The sequence below is a fragment of the Numenius arquata genome, chromosome 13, assembly GCF_964106895.1.
Source record: "Numenius arquata chromosome 13, bNumArq3.hap1.1, whole genome shotgun sequence".
NCBI lineage: Eukaryota > Metazoa > Chordata > Aves > Charadriiformes > Scolopacidae > Numenius > Numenius arquata.
The window spans coordinates 7,032,650-7,056,510 of NC_133588.1; the positions used below are offsets into that span (position 1 = coordinate 7,032,650).

General features: G+C 40.7%; 1 protein-coding gene across 1 annotated transcript; it reads left to right on the forward strand.

Annotated features, from left to right (window-relative positions):
* The first annotated feature begins 4,479 nt into the window (after positions 1-4,479).
* On the forward strand, positions 4,480-23,625 carry SHCBP1 (SHC binding and spindle associated 1). Its single transcript, XM_074158047.1, has 13 exons — positions 4,480-4,596; positions 6,894-7,064; positions 7,673-7,788; positions 9,468-9,676; positions 10,775-10,867; positions 13,504-13,737; positions 13,838-14,006; positions 15,269-15,389; positions 18,347-18,478; positions 19,391-19,509; positions 20,269-20,355; positions 20,701-20,842; positions 21,600-23,625. The coding sequence occupies exons 1-13, from the start codon at positions 4,485-4,487 to the stop codon at positions 21,920-21,922; spliced, it is 2,028 nt and encodes a 675-aa protein (XP_074014148.1). The 5' UTR covers positions 4,480-4,484; the 3' UTR covers positions 21,923-23,625.
* Positions 23,626-23,861: the final 236 nt, after the last annotated feature.

The window sequence follows — 23,861 nt, forward strand, 5'->3', positions numbered from 1 at the left end:
CAACATGGCCTTACTGCTGCCTAGGTGGTACCTGCATTGGAGGCCCTGTAATTCAACTGCTTGTGATGTGCGTGTTGTCAGGACACCCAGACTGGCCAAATCCCACATGTGGGATCTGTTTTACCATTGTGTTACTTCAGTTAAAACAGATGAAATACCAAAAGAAAGTTATCTTTTAGCACTCAGGCACTAGTTCCTCTCTGCATTTCCTCAGATTTATGTAGCTGCGCTTGCACTAATTTCTGTAAAGCAATTAATGGCCTTCTGTGACTGACAAACTATTTGCTGTGTGATCTTTTTGAGTGAAGGTCTTTTCAGATGTCAGAATTCAGAGTTCTGCATAGCGGTGCTTCTCCCTGTTTTAATATTTCAAGGGAAAGGCAGCTGAGTAAATATATTTAGGGCTTAAGACAAGGCTAGGGGTTTTAGAAGCATCTAGGTGACTGAAGTGCACACATCTCATTGACAGGAGCAATAGCAGTAAGATTTCATTCAAAAGTGTGAGAGCTGAGTGCAGTGTGAGGACAACCACTTTCCCTTCCTCCCTTCAAACTCAGGAGTGTTAATGTTCCATATAAAGCCTTGCCAGTCCTCTGCACTTCACACAGACCTGGCCACTCTTAACTCCAGAAAAAAATAAGCTTGGAGAAAAGAGCAAAGAAGGGCACTTGGTGAGATAAGGGGAATGGAGAGCCTGCTGTGCAAAAGGAGAGAGATTGTGACTTACAAAAGAGGCTCAGGAAAGCACTAATTCATGCTCAAGAATAAATTGGGTGGATAAACACTGTAGAGAGAAAAAGAACTATTTAAGCTCAAGAAAATAAGTGATGGTCTGCATTGTGCGTGCACGTTCAAGCTGGAAAGCGGAAGGTTTCCAACAATAAGAGGACTGAGTTTCTATTTCTAATATGAGGGGAAAGAAACCAACTGCAGCGGAGTTTTTTGAACACAATGGAATGTTCACACAATGGAGCATCAGTCCATGACTTAGTTGCCTGCAGCAGCAATCCCTGCCAGGACTCTGTGTCTTTGACATAAAACAATTCTCATGCAAGGATTGAGGATAATTAACATTGTGAAAATGTCTTATAGAACACATTCTGCTCCCAGCTATGGTGAAAACTGAACAAATAAGGGTAAATGGATTGTCCTCTTTGCAATGTTGTGCCAGTGTTTCACCTAGGTGTGAAAGAACTTCACCTGTGACCTTCCCATTGTGAGTCCTGATGAGTTCCTGAATTCATTGTATCTGTTTAGAGAAAAAATAATCTAAACATTTAAATAATATGGGAACCTACATACTCATAACTTTACAGTTATGTAGTTACTATGGTTATACCGTTAGTCTATGCATAAAGGCAAGACTGTGGGCCTAAGCTTGTATACATAAATATGTAGTAGCAGAGATCTAACAGCAGATAGCTAAAATATGTAATGGAATGAGGTTTTTTGCTTGTTCTTCACTTGCCACCCTTTTTCTTTCCTTTTGTATCCACCTCATGCTTTTTATTGAATCCTTTATTTAGCTCCTGTGTTCAGGAAAAAAGCTTGTTCAAATGCTCCTGTAGTCACGAAAGCGTTTTCTGAATTTTTGAGACTCACTTTTGCTTCTCATGTGTCTTCCAGGCTATCTTTGGCATTCTGCTTTTCCTCCCTTTTATTTGGCCTTTCTTATTTGTTTTTTCTCCTGTTGTGTTTGCTATTTCTGTCCTTTTATGCTGATAGGCTCTTTTCATTCTAGATGTTGAAAAAAGTACAAGGAACATCCCACCAGGGTAACTTCGACCTAAGTGCAGAAAGATGACCTTTTTCGTCTTGCTGGAATATCCCTTTTCCAATATTTTCCTTTGCAAATATTCTCTTCCTTCCCATTCCTGTTGTGACAGTTCTTACTGCTGTTCCTCCATTATCTTTCTTCTCTGTTAGACTACTTCTTACTCTTTTTTCCCCCTCTTTTTGATCATTATTCTATTCCTCCTGGCTCAGTGTACAGCCTGGATACAATTTTGCTAGTATGTATTGCCGAGGTTGGATTCAAAACCGTTATTCATTCAGTGGAGTTTCCTTCCTATCAGAGACAGTTTTCTGTGTGAATATAACAAATGTGTGTTGCTTACCGCAGAATCTCAGTAATGTGGCTTTGTAGCAAGGAATTTGTGTGAATACTTCACTTTTTAAATATGGGGGATCCCATTTCAAATATAATACCATGTTCAATGGTATTGCAGGTTTAGTGGGGACAAACTTCCGATTATTAATTACTTAAAATTTGTCAATTTACAGACACTTCGTTTACAAACACACTCTGCTTTGAAGACTGACCTTACAAAAAAAATAAGCTTTTGGGGGAGATTTAGGTGTTTTAGTGTAATTTTGTAGCTAATTATGATAGATAAAAACTACATGAGTATGGTTAAATGTGCATGCCCAGTAGAATGGTTAAGTTCTGACAGCATACTGCAGAAAAGTCTCGGGGAATAAGATAACTCTCTTTTCTTCTGGGGTTATGATGGACCCACAGCAACTCAGACTCGTGTAATGCAGGGATGAATGGGGCTCTTGGTTTACCCTGAATGTGTAAAGTGCTGCAGGCATTGTGCTGCTGCAGCAAAAGCAATTCATATTTGGAAAGTAAACGTGAAGAAACACTAACCTGGCAGCTGTTTAATCACGCTGTTAGGAATCGAAGGCAGCCCCCTCGCGGCCATTTGCTTTTTGAAGCAATTGTTTCAAAACCCATTTAAAAATAGACATTGTTTGGAGCAGAAATGAATGCATTCTGATTTAAAATGTCTACTGTGTACCGCTAACACTTGCTTGTTGATAAAACCGACAGCCTGTTGGTGCTAATACAGGACAAACCCAGTTTTTGTGTGGTGTTGATCTGAAACGATTGAATTGCCGGGAGCAGGTCCCTAAAGCCTGGCCTGCAGTGACAGCCCCACACACTGGCCTGCAGTGACAGCCCCACACGCCTGCCTGCAGTGACAGCCCCACACACTGGCCTGCAGTGACAGCCCCACATGCCTGCCTGCAGTGACAGCCCCACACACTGGCCTGCAGTGACAGCCCCACACGCTGGCCTGTAGTGACAGCCCCACACGCCTGCCTGCAGTGACAGCCCCACACGCTGGCCTGTAGTGACAGCCCCACACGCCTGCCTGCAGTGACAGCCCCACACGCTGGCCTGTAGTGACAGCCCCACACGCCTGCCTGCAGTGACAGCCCCACACGCTGGCCTGTAGTGACAGCCCCACACGCCTGCCTGCAGCGCCGGCAGAGCTACCGTACATACAGTCTGCACCGTCCCACATCTGCCTGGTTGTCTTCTGCCTCAGGACACGCATCCCCTGCTTCTTTTGACCCGCATTGCGCAGAGGGCTGCGTATGCATCCTGCAGCATCGTGAATTATTTTTCTTTCTTTAGTTCCTGCCCGTCCCCACATCCTGTAATGACGTGCAGTCACCTTGTCTTTGCTAAATACCTACTCAGTTAAATATTAATGTCTCCCAACTGCTTAGCTCAACCTTACGTACATCGTTTTGACTGTAATCCTTATTGGCACGTGTGGTAACAGAGCTCAAAACACACACAGTGGTTTGAAGAGGAGAACTGGGTTGTGAAATAGGTTGTGACGAGGTGTCAGGACAGAAACGAGAGATGCTCGTGCTAAGGTGGCTGAGACACAGTTGAAAGCACCAAGAAATTCAGAGGGAAAAAACCCCGTCCTTTAAATTATGATCAGGTGCCTTGTGTGTAGCAGCTGCTCAGAGCTAAAAGCAAAGCGTGTCTTTCTGCATTTATGTGAAGAAGTCGTTCAGTGAATCATGATTTGGTGGTGGGTTTTGGGTTTGTTTGGTTTGTTTGTATTTTTGGGAGGGGTGGGGGGAAGGATTGTTTTGGGGTTTCTTACATTTCTGCAGGCGTGAACTGGCCTTGTTGGCCAACGGAACTTGACTGGTCCTTCTCTCGGTTACGCTGTGGAACCCCCCCACCATAGGGACAGAAACAGGGCTGGAAACGAGCCTCCGCTTTGGAGGGGCGCTGCCCGCCCCCGCCGGCGCTTCTGGCTTTTGTCTAATACGAACGGACCGGATTTATCGGTTGGGCTGCGACCGACAGGCGGAAAGTTTTAAGCATTCCTTTCCGTTTCTGACCGTTCCGGCTGCCACTCTGCTCCAGAGGGAACCCGGCCAGCCTTCTGCAAAACGGCAGCGTACCGGTCACAGTGCCCGGGTAACGGGAACGTCCGCCGGGGCAGCGCCAGAGCCCCACCACCAGCCGCAAGCCGGCCCCGCAGGGAGGCGCCAGCGGCCGCTGCCTCGCAACGGCCCCGCCGCCGCCCGCCTCCCCGCCCCTTGCGGCCGCGCCCGCCCGCGGCTGCCCCTGGCCAATCAGTGCGGCCGGTGCCGGTGCCGGTTAGCTGCCGGGGAAGTTTGAAATTGCAGCGGGCGGAGCCGCGCGGGGCGGGCGGGCAGGCAGCATGGCGGAACCGGAGCGCACCGAGGCGGAGGGGCCGCGGGGTGAGGACCAGGCCCCGCCGCCGGCCGTGGGCGGTACCGGCTCGCAGGAGTGCGCCGAGGAGGTGAAGCCAGGTAGGGGTTCCCTGTCCCGGGTGGCCGCCCCGCGGGGAGGGAGGGCGCGGGGCCACCTACGGCCGCCCGCGCCTCCTGTACCGCCGCCGGCCGCTTCCCCGTCTGTAGCTGGGGAGGCGCTGAGGGGCCAGCGCGGAGCCGTCCCGCAGGCGGGAAGGCCTCTGGCACCGTCCGCCCCGCTGTAGGGCTGTGCCCGCAGGGACGCGCGGTTTGCCTGGGGCGGCTCCGCAGCTGCGGAAACGACGCTGGAGGCTGCCGGGCGAGGGGCTGTGAGATCAGACCAGGCTGCTCGGAGCGGCTCTGGCCGCGGCTCTAATACTTCCACGAACGGAGATTGCACGACCTCTCTGGGCAGCCTGTACTGCTGCTTGGCCGCTCTCACGGGCAAAACGTTTCCGATATCCAGTCCGGCCCGTACAGGCGCCCGTGCGGAGGCTGCGGTGCCCGGGGCCGCCCCCCGGCAGCGGCTCGGCGCTCCCCGGTTCGTAAGGCTGCTGGCATGTGGGGCGGGGACCGGGCTAGAAATGGTGTCCTGCGAAGGGACCTAGGGATGTCTTTGGGAATAAACACAGTAAAGTAAATTATTTTTTTTTTCTTTTTTTTTTTCCCTTTTGGTTATGATCTTACCGTTTGTGTCTCGGGTGCACACGGCAGGCATCTAAATCAGCGTTCAGGAACCTGTATGTTCCTGTATGTGTTTGCAATACTGACAGAGGAAATGTGCTTTCCTGGAAGTGACTCCCCTGCCTTAGTAGCACAATATTGGAATATCGGTGGTTTTAGTACCTATTGAGTGTCATTGCTCAGTGCCAGGTCATTATTGATATGTGATTATAGGCTTGCATTTTATAAACAAAGAGCAAGCGAAATTAAACGGTTTGTTCTGGAATACATGCTGCGCTTTGGAGTATTACTGTCATAGTTGCTGGATTTGGTTATGGGTGTGTAGAAAAAGAATTCTTATTTACAGTGTGCATATAAAAAATCTATAGTTTTACAGGAATCTTTTTAAATATTTCATAAATCATATTTGATTAAAATCACCTTTTCATTTCATTTATTTACACGTTATTACAGTGGTTCTGTTACAAAGAAAAGTTGTATTGGTTAAGCACTTGTAATTGGCTCATACACTGGTGCTGATTTTTATTCTGTTGATTGAGTTTGGCCCCAGGGGTGTAAAAACATAAACAAATTTGAGGTCAAAACTGCTAGCTCTCTAGTGTTAAAAACAAAATGTGATTATTTTTTTTTCTTTTTTTAGTAAATGTCATACTGGAGTCTAATGAAAATGCGGAGGCCTATGGATTGTTAAAGAATCAAGTTATGGACAATGAGGCTGTCTTGAGCAGTTACATTAATGAAAAAGGAGGAGGGGGGAGGAGGGGAAGACCTGAATCATCACCCTCAGTTTATGGCAGACGTCTCTAATATTTTCTGAACTTATAGATGCCCAGGCCTGTGAGGTATTTTAAGTTCAATACTGAGTTCACTGAGTTTGTAGTGAGAACACAAGTGGAGACACTTTTTTGAAGACTTCTGAAGGGGTATTATCAGTGCATTGAGCCCTTCAAAATAAGGACTCAGCCAATGCCCATTTAAGTGGGCTAAAAATTACTATGCTGTGTTCCTTCTGTCTAAATATGTTGCTTGGAATTTCCATGGAGGCTTCAGGTGTGGAAGCTTTGTTATTTCTTAGTTTATTAAAATACAAAAAGAATGTTTGTACTGAAGAACAGGAAAAGACATAAGAGAAGGAAAAGGCAAGAAAATACATCTTTAGCCGAGACTAGTATCTGCAGTTTTATCGTACTTCTTACTTATAGTTTGCTCTTTGCTCAGAGCAATTCTGTGCATTGTTTTGGATCAGTTGTGTGTGATATCAGCTGATTTTATACATGTTCGAAAATCATTTGAATTATTGCTTGATATCATGTCTGGGTGATGCAGGCAGCGTACTAACAAGGCATAACATGTATAGGAATGGGTAATGTATTACCTAAAGCATCTTAGAACTTACATATAGAACAAAGTAAATTGGGATGTAACTGCAGCTAAGGGCAGGTGGCACCAAAGAGGGAGGTCCTCTTTTGGCATAGGGTAAATATTCTGAAGAAGAGAGCAAGTGATCAAACTAGATAGTCACTTGACAAAGCATAATTTAAAATGTGTTGTAGAAAGCAGGTTCATGATAGATCTTGGGCTGAAGAGGAATTCTTTGGGAATAGAGGAATGAGTGATGATTGCATTGATCTGACAGTTTGTGGGGTTTGCTTTATTCCTACTCCTCTCCCTAGATCTGCTCCAGGAAGATGATGATTCCTGTAGTGATTATGGCAGTCGTGACAAACCAGGGACCGCTTTAGGAAGGACTGTGCCAGATGGGAATGTGCTTTTTCCAGATATTTTTCACACCGATCACCTTTTGTTTTATGAGCGATTTAAAGCTTACCAGGATTACATCTTGGGTAAGTAATTTCTTAGTAGAAAAAGAACATGTAGTCAGGTTTCTTGTAGTGGCTATTTAAATGATTCAGTTTAAATGGAGTCAATTCCATGTTAAACTGTGAGACGCTCTTAATAACGGAATTAGAAAAGATGTTAGCATACTGCCATCACTTATGCTGTAACCTCAGCTGCTCTGGCTGGTGGAGCCAGCCATTTAATACTCATTTAATATGAGTAAATAGAATCTGAATGATTGAAAGGAAAAGATGCTAATATCAGGTTCTGTGCCTTGCTTTAAACGAACTTGCTAGAATTTTTTTGTGTGTGGTAAGACTGCTTAAGGTAAGGCACAGATTGGCTGTTTAATAATGCTGGTACTGAAATCTTCAGTACTTGGAAGGCTGAATACTGGATCTTTTCTTCTAGAGAAGCACAAAACGAATGACTCTTCAGCTGTCTAAGTACTGAGAGAGACAGCAAAAATTCTGGCAGTTGTGAGTAAAAGAGAATGAAGTCCAACTTTAGATGTGGTAGAAGAACACTTCAACTGGGTTGACTTCCATTTTTCAATGATCTGGAGGACTTTTTCTTTTCTTGCATAAATATACTGTCTTCAATTTCTTTTTAGCTGACTGCAAAGCTTCTGAGGTGAAAGAATTCACAGCTGAGTACCTGGAGAAGGTCCTTGAACCATCTGGATGGCAGGCAATTTGGCGCACTAATGTGTTTGAGGTCCTTGTTGAGGTAAATGGAACGCAGTTGTTCAGGCATTTGTCTCCAATTCATATTATTTATATCTGTAACAGGTCATTTATCTGTGAAGTTTATGAGCTGGTAGAAGATAGTAATGTTTTCATTTCTAACCATCACTGTCAATTAGAGAAATAGGGATTTCTTTCAAATGAAGCCTTGTTCTGAAATACTGTGTGTCTCGTGTGCTGTCTTCCTTCACCCAGGACTGTGGGGTTGGATGTGATACTTGTGTGAGAGGCTATCTTTGCAGTGAGGCACATCTACTCAGAACCAGCTCTTTAGGGCTACAGTACATGTTATAACTTTGGAAAGCCACACACTAGGTGGACTTTCTATTTTTGGCTTTTTTTAATTTTTCAACCTGGAGATCTGCCTGCCTATCATTTAAAAAATCTGCTGTTGAATTATAGCATTGTCACTAAGGCAGGTGAATTTTATTTTTTCTGATGCACCCATAAAGTGGTGTTGATATCTTGAAAATAAGAGAGTTTTGACTCGGTTCTGTTGATACTGTCAGCTTTTCATCTGTGGTTTTTTGGACTTTGAATTGTTAGCAGGGTGCAAAGCGTGTGACTGTTGTGTTTGTGAGATTGGTTCATCAGCGCTATAACAAAAGTTTGTTCAGCATTTACCTATGCTTTCTATGTGCTAGGGCACTGCACATCACTTGCCTTCACTGGAATATCTCTAGAACTGGGAGAATTTTTCAAACAAAATTGGCAATATAGAGCCTGTATAACTTTACCTATGTGAAGGTTATATGGCAAAAACATCTCATGCTAATTTCAGGGACATTCTCTCTAGACTGACTACTTTGGTGGGAAGGCTCTACCTAAATCAAAGCAATGTCTTCAAAGGCACCTTGCTTGAAATGGGAAGGAGGAACACCAAGTAGAGCCATGAGGTAGAACTCTGTGGGCACAGAGGGGATAAGTACTTGGTCCAGAGCTTGCTGTTGTAATGTAGTCTTTTCAAATATCAGGCTCTGATCATTTGTCAGTGTTTTTAATCAGTAAATTTTTTCCTTCTAACCCATGTTGGTACTGATAGTAGCTTTTCTGCATTGCATATTCCTGTCATAGACCCATTGAGGATTGCTGGTTTGGGATACTCCTCTTCTAGGTCTCCCAATGTCTGACTCGTACATCTTTGTGCAAACCTTGGATGCTCACACTTGGAGTACCATTACATATTTGAAAAGGGCAAAACTCAGCTTTTCAGCCCAGTTAGTAACAAAATGGTTTTCAGTGGCCCAGACTACCTCTTTGGGTTGTTTGTGTCTTGTGGGTGCTTTGAAAAATGAGCCCCAAAGGAGTCCCTGAGAACTGTAAGGTATTGATTTGAGTCTGAGGATACTGCTTTTGCCTGTTTCTTAAACAAAAGAAAAATCTGAAACAGGGAAGCAGTTTACCAGCCTGAATATTATGAGGGATTTGAATGAAGTTTTGAATGTGGAAAAGGCTCTACATGTGTGGTTCTGAAAAGCTTAATTCTGGGGTTGTCACTTCAGCTGAATAGATTGCCTTTGCTGTACTATGCAATATGCATTGGTTTCTGTGGGTCAACTGGCACTCGCAGTATGGCCTGCTGACTTAACGCATTTCATGTTAGGCTTCCTCAGCCATGTCTAAGGTTCTGCCTAGAGAAATCTTAACTATGTGTTCCAACAGGTTGTTGATGTGGAGTACTCGGCTCTGAAAGCAGTTGTGCGACTCAGTGAACCTTTCCTGTGTGAGTCACGGGTTAGCACCTTTACCTCGGAGTGCGTGCAGGAACTCTTGGAGCTGAAGGAGTGTCAGATACCACTGCAGGAGCTGTGGGTTGTGTATGATGAGTCGGGAGAGTTTGATCAGACAGCACTAGCTGTAGAGCATGTCAGGTAAGGAAATGCTCAAGGTTTAATTTTTGTCTTGAACAATTGCACTCTGCTAGTATCCAATGGGTGGTGCCCTGAGTTCTTGTGGTCATGCTGGCAGCTCCACAAGCCAAGCTTTCCAAAGTAAATCTGATGACTGGTACTACAAGGAGACTGGTCACAATGAAAACCTCTGGTGTCCTCTGCAGCTGCAGGTAATCACTTGATCATGAGGTACATTTAGCTGCAGCTTATTATCTGCTTTCTGTGTCAAAAGGGATGTGTCTGTGTTGCTTTCCCTCTCTTCTCTACTCCACGTTTCCTTAGGCTGTATCATGTTGCTGGCTCTAGTGCAGTGTTCCTTTCTCCTCTCTAACACTTTGGATTTTTTTCCTTTTTCCCCTCATTCTTCCGTTTTTCTGCATTTTTGCCTTCTCCCCTAAATTTGCTCTTTCTTCTTTAGGTGTCTGTTCACATCTTACTACTTCTATTTTCTTTTTCTTTATCATCTCTGTGTCTCTTTTCCATCTCCTTTGCTTTCATGTACTACATGCTGTTTGAAAGTTGTCTACAGATAGGCAGTAGGACTGGATGAAAAGTTAAAATAGGAGGAATGACCTTGCCATCTAGAGAATGGGCTGTGTTTGAAGTGGTGGGTGCAGAAGGAAAAGAGAAGGAGAAAATCATTCTGTTGAGCATTGCTCAGTAATGGAGATCTGTGCTTGAATGATGGAGTTGACAAACTCATTATGGAAAAGAAAGTTTAGCTGAAGGATGCCTGGCCAAAACCAAACAACTGAAAAGTCTCAGGATCTTGAGTGTAAGTCTTGCTTTCAAATGCAGCTGTTCAGTCTCCTTTGGTGAAAGGCAGTGGGACTCAGGCTGTTACGAATTTTGAACTTAGAAAAATAAATAAAACTTTCTATGCAGTTAAACAACAGACAAGAAAGACAACTATTGTGTATACTAAATAGTTTACAAGACAGTAACATGGAATTGGAGAGAGGTGATGCTTTGAGATGAGTTCTCAAATTGATTACTTTTGTGTTTCCTGTGCTGTTGTCTCTGGTCAGGTAAATGTGGCCTCCTTTGTGTGTTTAAATGCTTGCTTTGCTTCAAAAGGTTCTTCTACCAGTACATTTGGAGGACCTGGGACGAGGAGGAGGAGGATGATTTTGATTACTTTGTGCGATGTGTTGAGCCACGACTGAGACTGTAAGTACAACACCTTTGATATTATTAGGGTGCAAACACAGGAAAGGGTTATGTGAGAGTAGTGACAGACAAATAGATTTCAAAGAAAACTGTTCACTAGTAAATCAAAGGCAGCTTGCTTTGGCAGCATTCACTGTCTGATGCTCAAAATTTTGTAGGGAGAGACAGGGTGACTGAGGTTGCCACTCGATTTCTGAACCCTCGGTTTTTCCCTGTAATCCTTGACCTTCCATCAGATGGCGCTCCAAATCCAGCTATAGCCTCCTTCAAATTGCAGGTGTAGGAATTGCAATCCTAATTAAAGTTACTGTGGGATGCTCTGATACCTCTGGGCACAGAATAAGAACCAGAATGGAACTGAATGTAAACAAAAACTTTAAAATTGGTCATGCGGAAGGAGGAACGTGTGTATTTCTTTCCCTAGTGGGATTAGTTGGCATTAGGTTTTCTGAAGGAAGGTGGATTTAAATGCTGTCCAGCCATACGGAACTGAAGCAATGCACAAGGACAATATTTGGTTATATTTTTGAGGGTGCTAATTAACCAAAGCACACCATAAAATGTACCTGGAATAAATAATTGAAAAGAGATTTTTACTGTAGATTTTCCTCTGAGAATTGACACAGTATCTGTTCATTATGTCTTTCATGAGAGTTACTTTTCAATTCCTTTACTTATATAATATATTATTATATATATAATATATATTATATAATTAATTATTTTATTATATTATTATATATTATATAAGTTATAATAACTTCTCATCATGAGTATCTGGAAGTTTGTCTGTCATTCAGATCCAGATTTGATACTGCTACGATGCTGGGGAGCTACGTCAGTGACTAGTTACAACCTACCTTGAGAAGCTATTTAGAATACAGCATTACATGGGCTAGAATATAGCATATAGCATGTACTTTACAAAGAAAATTAGTATCACTACCTGCACTATAAAGGTGGCTATGAGCTTCTCATTCAAACAGGACGCAGTGTGACTTCTGAGGACTTTGATATGTCTGTTTTTTTCTGAGATCATGCAAACTGGGAGGAAGTGTTATATATGGAAACTGTACATGTTTCTCAAGTGTTTGTACTTGTAGGCTCCAGCAAATGGCTATTCTGTTGAGTTTTTGGAGCCTTATTGAGACCTTGCATGGAATGAAACCAGAAGGCAATGATGTGCCATGGAATAATGTTTTTATTATTTTTTTAACACTGCATGGCCTTACAGCCATTTTAGCAAGAATCCAAAATACTTAATGTCTTCAAGCAGAAAAGTAGATGTTATCCTTTCTTATTCTCCCTTGCTTGATACAAAGCCTGTCCTCCAAGCTACACTGATGTTGGTGCTATCTGCTGTTGTGATCTAAGTATGGATGTGTCAGCTCAGAAATAACATTAATCTTCAATGCATGGAAACATATGATGTTTTAAACTTTCCAGGTCTCTCTTGTGCGCTGTTTTAATAAGAACAGACAGTGTCTTTACACTGCACATTAGGTTGTACTAGTCTTCTGAGGCAAGTAAAGCTGTACAAACTGTTTTGAGTAAAGCTTGAAAAAACAAGTTTTATGCACTTTGATAGCAAACAGCTCTAAAATGTAGAGTATGCATTTAAGGGCCAGATTATGTCTAACCTTCAGTTTCCTTCAAATATTTTATATTGCTATAAGTTCTTCTGCTGTTAATCACGCTGCATTGACTTGATCTGTTGCCTCTGATAACCCCATTGGCAACATTTTGTGAGGTTTTTTGTGTTTCTGTACACTGTTTATGAGAACTACATAGAGATTAACTGCTCTGACTACAGATTTTCTTGCTTTTTGCAGCATGCTTGAAGTGCACCCTTTAAAGAACTTCTGAAAGTTGAAGGAATATGTTTGCCCTTATTTCAGGCCTCTCGAATAGAGCTATTTATCCTGTGTTCCATTGGTTCCCTACAAAAATGGTGTGAGATAATTAAATCTGGTTCTATTTGTTGCTGTCCAGCTTTTTTGTAGTGACCATGATTGGTCTTACATGATTGGCCCTGGAGTTCTTGGCACCATCTAGCTGGCAGATGTCCTCATCTTTCTGACTTCTGGCAATGCAACTTTAGGCTGGCGTTTTCTGGCCTGCAGTTTAATTTGTAGAGGATACTCTTGGGATGGTGCAAAATTTACTATGCAGTGCTTTCACATCATCATCTGGTGCTGATAATGATTTGTTCTTAATTATTCTGTGTTTTTGTCCAAGTACTTAGCTAATAGAGACTTCAGGTTGTAGGATTTTTCTTCGGTTTCAGACAGGATTTTTTTTTTAATAAATGCTTGAAAATACACTAATTTTTATATCTAATTCCCTTCTAAATTCTTACTAATTTTTATAGCTGTACTTATGCCTTAGTTTTAGAGTTAGTTTCTGATAATTGTGTATAATCTTTCAAGATGGATGGGCAACTGTTTAGAAAGTAATATGTTTGTGTCCAGATTTTTGGTTTTGCTGCTTTCAAAAAAAAATTGAGCAGCGTTAATACAGACTGCAGAAAATCTTGACTAAAGTACTGATGCGGAACTCGGGTTTTGTCAGGGTTTGTATTTGATCTTTCAGAAGTGTAAATGCAAAATATACTGACCTCTTACTCTGAATTGCAGGCATTATGACATCCTTGAACAGCGTGTGCCTTCTGGGCTTGTAGCTGATTACCAGAACTTATTGTCTCAATGTGAAGAGCTTTACAGGAAGTTTTTAAATGTGAGGAACAGCATATCAAGCAGTGATTCGGACTCAGAAGTAGAAAACATTTCCATGGTGGAAGGGTTGAGATTGTATGAGAAAATAGAGCACTTAAAACAGAAGCTAAAACTAATTGAGAATCCTCTGCTGAGGTACTTGGTGGGTTTGTGCAAGGAGGAGGGCCATATGGGAAACTATACATAGATGTTCTTTACTGAAAAACGAACTGATGGCTTTGTTGCCTTTTTTTAGGTATGTGTTTGGTTACCAAAAATACAGTGGTCTTCAAGCTAAAGGACTGAGACCAATGGGTACCAAGATCACTCATGTTGTGTCCTCAACTGTGACAGCAAGTCTGCTGCAGTCATTGATACGGGACAAACTTTGCCCTGAATCTTGTGGTGAAGAACTAGAAATACAGGTACAGTAACAGGAATTGTCTGTCCACTAATACATTTTTCTCCTCAAAAAACAATGTGGAAGACTTAAGTTATCATGTGCAAGACACTACGTTTGCACAGTGTCATTTTTTGTCAGTCAAAAAAAAGCACTGTAATTTAAACAATAATTGTTAGGACTGGATGATACAAATAATTTCTTTTAATTCATTTGTGTCTGCTGAGTACTCTATACAAGCAGTTTGCTTCCTCTGTGTAGGAAACAATGAAATAAACCTTCTGTAACAAGTCTATAATGAAACATGGTGAAGTACTTATATTTAGTTTTGCAATACCTGTGTCTTTTGATCCTACTGATCTAGGGTTTGAAGAAGGAAATGTCATTCTGCTGCTTTAGTTCTGTGTAGGGGATATATTTATTTTTGAGCAGTTACGTTTAGTTTTAGTGAATTCAGACAGGACTTACCACTTCAGCAGTTAAGAACAGTCTGGATTCCTTGGGCTCAAATGAAATTGCTTGCTGTATTCTGATCAAGTTCATGAATTACAGATGGGCAAAATGAAGCCACAGGGAAGGTCCTGGATTAACTTTTGGGCTATAAATCAGATTTTCTGACTCGGTGATTGAAAAACGCTTTCGCTGTGCTTACCATTGAATTTGCTGGGAAGCAATAAATGTGTGGTTTTTCTGTACTATTTGTTATCCTTCAATTCAGAATCCCCCAGTAATATTTGTGAAGAATATCAGCCTGCCTTCTTTGGGCAAAAAAAAAGCACCATGTGGACCCTGTAATTGCCACTGTAATATCTGAACTGTATTTTGGGGTGACTTGCACCAGGAGTGAAGGGTTATGTCAGTGTTCAGAGCAGCTCAAATCTAGTTGCTGAGTTGTCTGTAGTTTTTGTTTTACCTTCTGTCATCTATTTCTTCAGTAATTCATGGCAAGTCACTTCAGGCACAATTCAAATGTTGGCCTGGAACCAAGGCCATATTGAGGTTTGCTTTCCGGTGCATATGCTCTTCAATCTGTCTCTCTGCCCCACTTTTCTCATGGGGGAATGGACATGACACAAACATCAAAGGAATCTTTTAAGGCTGTTTCTGTCCAGTGTGTGCTATGATTCTTGAATTCAAAGTAGAAATTGTGTATTATAGGTGCCATTAAAAAGGATTTCTTTTAAGCAAAAGCAGCAACATTTAATTGAAAAGCAAGCTTTAAGGGCATAAATGCATCCATTTTTATAGAGTTCTTCAGGAGCTGATTATATTGTTTGTCTTTTACAGTTTCACAATGATCCACTGGCAGCTGTAAATGCCTGTTATGAAGGAGACACAGTCATCATCTGTCCTGGTCATTATGTTGTAGATGGCGTGTTCTGCATTGCTGATTCAATTGAACTAGAAGGTAGAAGATTTGCTAGCATACTGGTCCTTAAAACAAAGTAATTCGAGTGTCTTAAACTAGCTCTGCGTAAGGATTTACTTCTTGTGGAGTTTGGCAGGAGCATTTGCTTTTTCCTACAAACTGTTCCTATTTCTCCTTGTAGAGCCATGTCTAATGCAGGATGGAATAAGCTGTTTCATTAGCCATAGTTACTTCTGCAAATAAACGGCAAATTTTTGTGGATAAATGGCGAATTCATCATTTCCTGTTAACTATTTGTCTGGGTAAATGCTGGTTATATAGATAATAGAGAGGATTCAATAGAAACATGGAGGACTTGATTTTTCTTTTTTTTAACTTAGGAAGCAAAAAAGTCATTCTGAGAGGCTTCAGTTTTTAGAGCCAGTAACTTAAGAGTACTTGAGAGTTGTCCTTATTGTTCTTTACATGTCTTAATCTGCTTCAGAGACTCATTGCCAGTATAGGACTGGTGAATACAGAGGGGATGAACCAAGTGCTATTAGAATTTAGTTTATGGCACTTACTGTGTGTCAGTGATGGGGGGGGCTGCCAATGTGAATCTGTATTATCTGAAGCACATGGATAGAGGATGGAGCTGTTGATTTAACTTGTCTATTTAGTCTGTAGAAACAGACACAGCATATGTGGTTCCATTTTTCTCATAAAATATTTGTTTGAAATACTTGTGCCTTGTCTAGGATGTCTTGCTCTCTCTTCCAATTCTTGATTTCTCAGTGTCATTCCTTTGCTTTTAGGCATGCATGCTCTGTTGCAGTGTGATAGTCTATATTGCTGGGGCTTGTGCAGCTGCTTAGATGCTTATTTAACTGCATTTTTATCTTGTCAAAACTTCTTAATAGAAAGAAGGCTGGGAGTTTAATTTCCTGCTGTTCTGGACATTTTCTTGCCCTTCTTGAATATCACTTTCTCTCTCCCTTCTCTTGTGTATGTTTGATTTATATAGATATACATGCTGATAGACGATGCACCTGCAGAATAAAGGACCTCAAAGTGCTTTATTTACCTGCAAAATGGCATTGTTCTAAAATTGTGTGGGGTGGTATTTGATGATTGCTTTCCTAGCTTTGAGGAAACAGTAATACAGATGGTGAAATAGCACACCTATTAAAGGATGACCTGCTCTATTTTAAGGACCAAGGCATATAAATATTTATCTTTAGTATTGACCACTCTTAATAATAAATGCATGTCAGGGTATTTAATCTTCTTATATGGACTCATGTTAGAGAAGTTTTTATAGCAGTAATAACAGCCAAAAACATTTGAAGTAGGAGCATCAAAAAGAATTTTGCTGGCACTAATCTGAGCAGCTGGCCATTTTGGTGGCTTCCTTGGGATGAAGCCTGCCTTCTTTTTTTCCAGCCACTGTGCAATTCAGTGCTAAGGTTGAAATCTTGAGGATTCATAAATTGGGGATAAATAAAAACTTAACTAAATAAAGATAAAGCAGTAGCAGCTGCAGGAAATCATGGTAAGGATAACTTTAACACTTGACAAAAATGTGTAGCAAAGGCACCTAAGAACTTCCCTTCTGCTTGTACAGTAGTTGTTCAAGCTGGATGGAAACCTGTAGCATCAGCCCATCCTAGTATCTGTGATCAGTGCTACTGGGTGGCAATTGCCTTTAGCTCCTGTGGAGTCACTTAGCTTACAGGCAGGGCATACAGCTGTGACCGTATTGACAGCAGGTGAATCCTTCCTTCTCTATTACTTGTCTTGTCACCCACTCCTTTCTTACTGCTAGAGCTGCCACTTCGGAGCTGAAGTGTAGAGCAAGCTAAAGGCACGGTTAGAAAAACTGCAGGTAGTCTGTAGGACAAGTGTTTCTAAAATTCTTGTCTTGGATAATAACCTCTTTTTGTAGCAGTGTGAAGTTGAACAAGATCTGCCATTTGCTGTCTTGTGGTGCTCTCTTTTTATGTACTGGAAGTTTACTGCCCCATGCTACCTCCTCCCGGGGTGACTATAAATCACTATCAGTGGGAAGGGATTTCTAGATAGCATGGTATCAATCACTTAACTTTGCATTAAATCTGCTGTCTTTAAACTTTCTGCCAACTCTTGTTCAATTTTTTTTTTCTTTTTTTAACCTTTCTACTTGCACATTACAGTATTTATTTATGTACTTGGCTAAAAGCTAGCATCCTGCCCAGGCACTTCTTATCTGAGTTTGTGTGTGCTTTCAGAAAATGATAGGACTCATGCTGCTTTAATAGACATTGCATTATTGCTTTCCTTATCATGATTCTTGTCAGTGACAAGCAATAAAAGCTTTACATGCTCATAAATTTCCCTGTAAGTGGTTGAAAGCTGACAGCTGTGGATGGCTTAGTAAATCAATGTTGGCATACACTTGTGAAAGTTTCTTTTTAATCTGGAAGCCCATGTAAGACGGGAACATTAAATTTTGACCCAAGTTTCATTTAAATAGGGAAGTTGAGTGAAGCTTACTAACAACACCAAGTCCTTTGCACTTGCTTCCTTGTGTTATGGTGGTGACTGCTTTCCCTCCCCACCCCCCCGCCATGGCCTTTGGAACCTCTGCCTGCTCAAGTGATCTTCTGTGCAGACTGCAGGTGCCTGTGTGTCATTGGTTACTGCATCTCCCTGCTCTGTTGTAACTTTTGGGAGTCAGAAATTTGGCCTTGGCAAATGTGAGCTCAGTTACCCTTTCGTTCAACTGTCTAAAATAACTTTGCATTTTATTGTGTGTCATTCAAGTAAGGTAACTTTTGAGTTTGGTTTTGAGTGCCTGTACCTTGGTACAGAGGGGATATAAGGTGCCTTATATAGCCTTGTGACTGGGTGGAAAATCCTATTCAAGATATTAGACTTCAGGTTTTAAAGCTCATTATTTAATTTAAATATGTTATGTACTGAGCACCTGACTGTTACCAGTTATTCATCAGACTTGCATCTTTTACCTTTGCTTTAAGGTTATGGCATGCCAGATGATATTGTGATAGAAAAACGAGGGAAAGGAGACAACTTTGTTGACTGTACTGGAGCCAATATAAGGATCTCCAATTTGAAGTTAGTGCAACATGATGCTGTAGAGGGGATTTTAAGTAAGTATAAAAGTGTCTTGACCTTTTTGTGAATCTTTCATAATTTACTTTTAGAATCGAAGCTGGGACCCAGTGTTGGAGTTTACTAGTTGTAACAAAATATTGTGAAGAGGAGCCCTACAGATATTTATATCAAGGCTTCCCCTTCTTTTTAACTTGCTTATAATGTGCACATCAAAATAACTTCTACTCTGTATTTTCAAGCTATTGTGGCTCTTGTGTTTTATTCTTATGCTTGGATAAGATAATTTGACTTGATCATTTTTCTGCTGTTAAGGCAACCTGACTCTGACTGCTGCATGGCCTGTGTCAGGCTACCTAGAAAAGGAAATAATTCCTCTTTTCACAAAAGAACCCCCATGGCGATATTCAACTATAGCTGAACCCAGCCAGCTCTCCATTGAGGAACGGCACAGGCTGTAGAAGTAATGTAGAACTTTGCTGACAGCACATTCAAACTGAGGCTCAAATAATCCTAAGTTGTATCCAATGAGGTTATTGGCCCTGGCCTCCTGTCTTTGCAGAAGGTGCTAATTAATACTTTGCATCAACAACATTTGGTTTAAAAGACATTAAAATGTCTATTAACACCTGTATGCACGTATTTAATATGTATTCAAAAGTCTTAGTAATGAACAGTTCCTGTTGCTTTCAAAAATATAAAAAAAGCCAAAAAATCTCTAAACAAATCTTTGACTAGTGCTCTCCTGCAGCAGTGTTCCTGCTTATACTAGGAAAATAGCATGAGTTCAAACCATACATGAGCAAATCAGTAAAATCAACCTGAAGTGGATAAAATTAAAATAGTAATTTTATCACACTGCAAAAATGGTACAAGCCCATCTATCTGTAGGAGGGCTTTGCCTTTGCGTAACTGATTCATTTGACAATATTTGCTTTCTGTGTACGTAGATGTCCATCGTGGGAAAACCACCCTGGAGAATTGTGTGTTACAGTGTGAAACTACAGGCATAACAGTACGAACATCAGCTGAGCTAGTAATGAAAATCTCAGATCTGTATGGTGCCAAGGTACAAACAAACTCTTAACTCTGGCTTATTTCCTAAATTAAAATAAAGATTTCTGCTTGGAAGTAACACAGTCAGTAAGGGGGTGACTTCTGTCGCTCGTGAGAGAACCTTTACAAATTCATTTTGGACAGTTACATGTTATTGAGTTAAAAAGATTGGTCCCATGGGTCTTGTAGCCTCCAATAGTATCTAGTGAAGTGTCTCATGCTGATTTGTGTGTGATGATATGAAAATGATGCAGTAACAGGGGACATCTGTGAAATAATCGTTGATGCATTGCTGGACTGATTCATGTCATGCAATACATTTGAAGTGATTTTCTGTTTTCTCTGCCCATAAATAATTTTCTCATTAAACCTTGCATTTTTTCTGCAAATGAAATGCCCTTTTTGGATGCCTTTTCCATTGATTCTTAGAGAAGGATGATAAACACGAAATTGAACTCCAATTAGGATGTTTCGAAGAATGATGGGGCTTTGAGTGTTGAGGTGGATGACTAAAGAACAAGAAAGCAATGCAAGGCTGTACAGTAACTCTTTACCAGAGCTTTTATGGGCTGGTAGCAATAATATTACCCATGGGGCCTCAACCTTGAGTATTGCTGCTTAAGTTGGTAACAAAGCCATGAAGCTGGAGTGGTACAACAATTTTGCATTGCGCAAACTGGTAGATGCGCATAAAGATCTGCAATGGAGTTGTCAAGTTAAATTGGAAATGTGCCCAAACTGTTTGTGAACTGCTATCAATTTTATCTTGTAGGGTGCTGGTGTGGAAATATATCCAGGTAGTACGTGCACCCTGTTAGACAATGGCATACACCACTGCAAGGAGGGAATACTTATAAAGGTCAGTTCAAGGCAGAATGTACTTGTTTTTCAAAAGCTTATAGCTGCTAGAATTAATGCAAATAATTTGTGTTTAGATTGGCTTATAACCTTATTTCCTTATGGTAGAACCTTTATATGTCACGTATGATCATAATGGTACTTGTTTTCCTTGGGCTGGTCCACCAAAGCAGTATACTTGTGGTGTTTCTTATCTGCCAGAAAGAAAATACCTTTTGCAATGTCACTTGCATAGGCAAATAATAAAATTCTAGCCAATACATAGAACTGATTCTATCTAAAACTGGAATATTTTACATCCCTTTAGCTGCACATAACATGTTGGATTTCCATTTCTTTGCTGTAGAACTTCTTAGATGAACATTACGACATTCCCAAGATAACCATGGTCAATAACATAATCCATAATAATGGAGGATATGGCGTGGTTCTGGTTAGACCAACAATGCCCTCTGATGTAAAGGATGCTTCAGCAGAGATAACAAAAGGTATTTTTGTCTTCCTAGAAGAAACTCCTAAAACTAGTAAATCTAGTATACCTAGGTTTTTGGATTGCATAACTCCAAAATCAAGTCTCTTAAATTTTCTAATAATGTCTAGATTGATTTAGCTGAAGTAAATTTGCATAACTCTCAGAATACCAGAATTTTCTAAAGGATGAACTTGCTGCAGAGACATACTGTGTTTGTCTGTGCTTCGTGGTGTGTGTGCACTTCCATTGTAAAGTCCTTATGTACCTGATCTATGCTTCGTACTAAGCCTGTAGGACTGGCCTCCTTGGGTCATACAGAAACAAGAGTGTGATCGGCAAGAAAGCAAATATGTCTTCTCTTGCAGCTCTTCTGGTTCATGATAATTATCTGCTCATTTTTTCTTTTGTGCATTAGGGCTGAGATGTGCTCCCAGCACAGAATTTTTTCTCTGCAGTAAATAAAATGTGACAACTGTATTTCTTATTATGTCTTATTCAAGAAGAACCATCACAAAGTGCAATGTGTAAACCCACTGTAATTTTTTTCTAATATCACTATCACTTGGCAACTTGAAGTCATCTCAAGAAGAAACCTTTTCCTTAAGCATCTTAAACTGTATTTGGAATATGTGGCTATCACCAAGTAGTTATCCAAAAAGTGAGTGGGATGAGGTGAAAATGTTAAGACTGAAGAAAATTTTATTCTAGGAGTTTTAAATTATTTGGCTGTTTTGTGCAATTGTCGATGACATTCTTATTGTTTCCTGACTTAGGGAATATACAACCTACCCGGTCAGTTGATGGGACAGCCTGTGTAGAGGGCTTCAGGCAAGAAAGAGTACCTGAATGCATAACTGATGAGTTGGACCTTTATGACCAAGCTGAGATTTCTGAACAAACGGAAGGCAATTATGAAATTGCAAATGAACTCGGGGCCACTTCTGCAAAAAAGAGCCAGATGCACAAGAAAAGACTGAGTGAACTGGGAATCACAGAAGCTGATGACAACTTAATGTCACAGGAAATGTTTGTTTCTATTGTGGGCAATCAGTTCAAATGGAATGGGAAAGGAAGCTTTGGTACCTTTCTTTTCTGACTGTCCTGACTCCTAATGGCATTGCAATAAGAGATTTGCACAAGCTTTTATTTTCACTGCTACTTTCTAAGGAGTTAACCTGTTCCATTAGCCTTCCATAATGTTATCAAAATGTGACAAATATTTATTAATAGTATATATATCGCACATGGAAACTTTGCTTCCTAGCTGAAAGTATAGATAACATGGTAGAAAACAGAACTGTAGCATGGAGACTGTGCTTGTATTCTGCTAATCTACATGCTGCTGCTTTGCTAGCTCTTTGATGAATTTTTTTAGTGTATTTATTTAACTTCTCATTGTTTAAACAAACAAAAAAACTTCAAAGAAAGAAAATACAGATAGTGTTCTTCATGGAAGACTGAACAAATGTGCAGCAATTAGTGTTACATCTTCCTCCATATTTTTTTAAAGTGTCACTAGTCTGCATCCGACTCCTATAAGAGATTGACATACTTCTTGATTTTTCACATTGAACAGAAGCTAGTCAAATGCTCTTCCTTAGGAATGTAGTGGTTGGCTGCCATTTTTCATACTTGAAGGATTTTCTAGAAAACTTAGCAATTGGAAGGGTAGCATCATTCAGTTTTCTGTGTCTTTCTGTGCCCCAGCTGTTTACTTCCAACAGCTACCAGTGAGTGCACTTTTTCCTTAGGGAGGACAGCATCTAACTAAACTCCATTAATCTGAATAAAGAGAAATCAAACTAGATGTTTCTGTCAATTAGTGATGTTCATGCTGTACCTTTCAGTGCATTGTTCTAAAATTTTTAAGGCTGTATGCCACTTGTAGCAGCTGTTTTGGAAATGAATAGGAAAAATTTAAAAATTACTTTCCAATGCAATTTTACCAGCCCACAGCTGTGGAACATTCAGTAAAACAAAGGCTCTTTAGTGGCTCACTGTTGCACATTATTAGTTTTTACTTGAGGGGAAAAATTGGAAGGACTGCCTGATTGAAGGCTCTTCATTCTCGGTGCCTCTCTGTTTTTTAATTACAAATCTAGATGCCGCCTTCAAAATTTTGTACTGTCTTCAAGAGTTGTAGGTCAGTTTTTGAACTCGTGTGTGAAATGTATGTAGGAAAATACTAACTCCTAAGTGATTCAGGATGTCCTATGAAACAGAATCAAATATGGTGTTAAGAAGGGAAAAGCATGTTGCCAGTGATTTGACTTTGGAATAACTTCTGAAAGTAGCTTAGCAGGTGCATGTCTTCATTAGAAATGAATGCATTACCTAGAAGTGGATGTGAATAGTCTGATGCAGATTTTCTACTCTTAAATTGAGATGACAATCAAAAGTCACTTCTGTACATGTTTTGTTTTAGTGTGAAAGAACTGATACTAGCTGATAGAAAGGAAAAGAGGTGTAATTTACAAGCATTTTTTTTCCATTATGTGAAGCACAGAATTCATTGCATCTTTCCTAGCCCACTGCTTCTGTTTTTGTTCTGCTTGGGACACTTGACTTCAGGACTAAACCTTGTGTTTTGATGAACAAAAATGCCATTGCAGTATCTCAATGTGCACAAACCCATAAATGTTTGCCACTCAGTGACTTTAAAGGAATACTTGAGTCAAACGAAAGCCTAATGTTAAGACTGGCAATAGTTTATTATCTTAAGCTAATCATCAGGTCACGTGCCATGACTCGTGTTATACCTTTATTTCCTGTGTGTAATCCTTATTAAAGGACTGGGGCTAAAACTTAATTTTGTGATTCTTTCCCCTCATCTTTTTCAAAACCGTAATTCTCCTGAGTGAGCTGCCTTCATGATGCTTAGGTAGCATTTCTTTCTCTTGCACTTCATTTCAAGCCTGGCTTATCTCTTGACAGCCTCCTATCTCCCTTTTTAAAAAAAAAAATATTCAGCTTTACATTTATGAAGATACCAATAAAAATCCAACTCTTGTACTTTCAATACCAGCAGTTTTGCC

Coding starts and splice junctions, on each gene's coding strand:
- SHCBP1 (XM_074158047.1), top strand. CDS start 4,485: ATGGCGGAACCGGAGCGCACCGAGGCGGAGGGGCCGCGGGGTGAGGAC. Junction 7,065..7,672: donor TTACCAGGATTACATCTTGG/GTAAGTAATTTC, acceptor ATTTCTTTTTAG/CTGACTGCAAAGCTTCTGAG. Junction 14,007..15,268: donor GTGAAGAACTAGAAATACAG/GTACAGTAACAG, acceptor TGTCTTTTACAG/TTTCACAATGATCCACTGGC.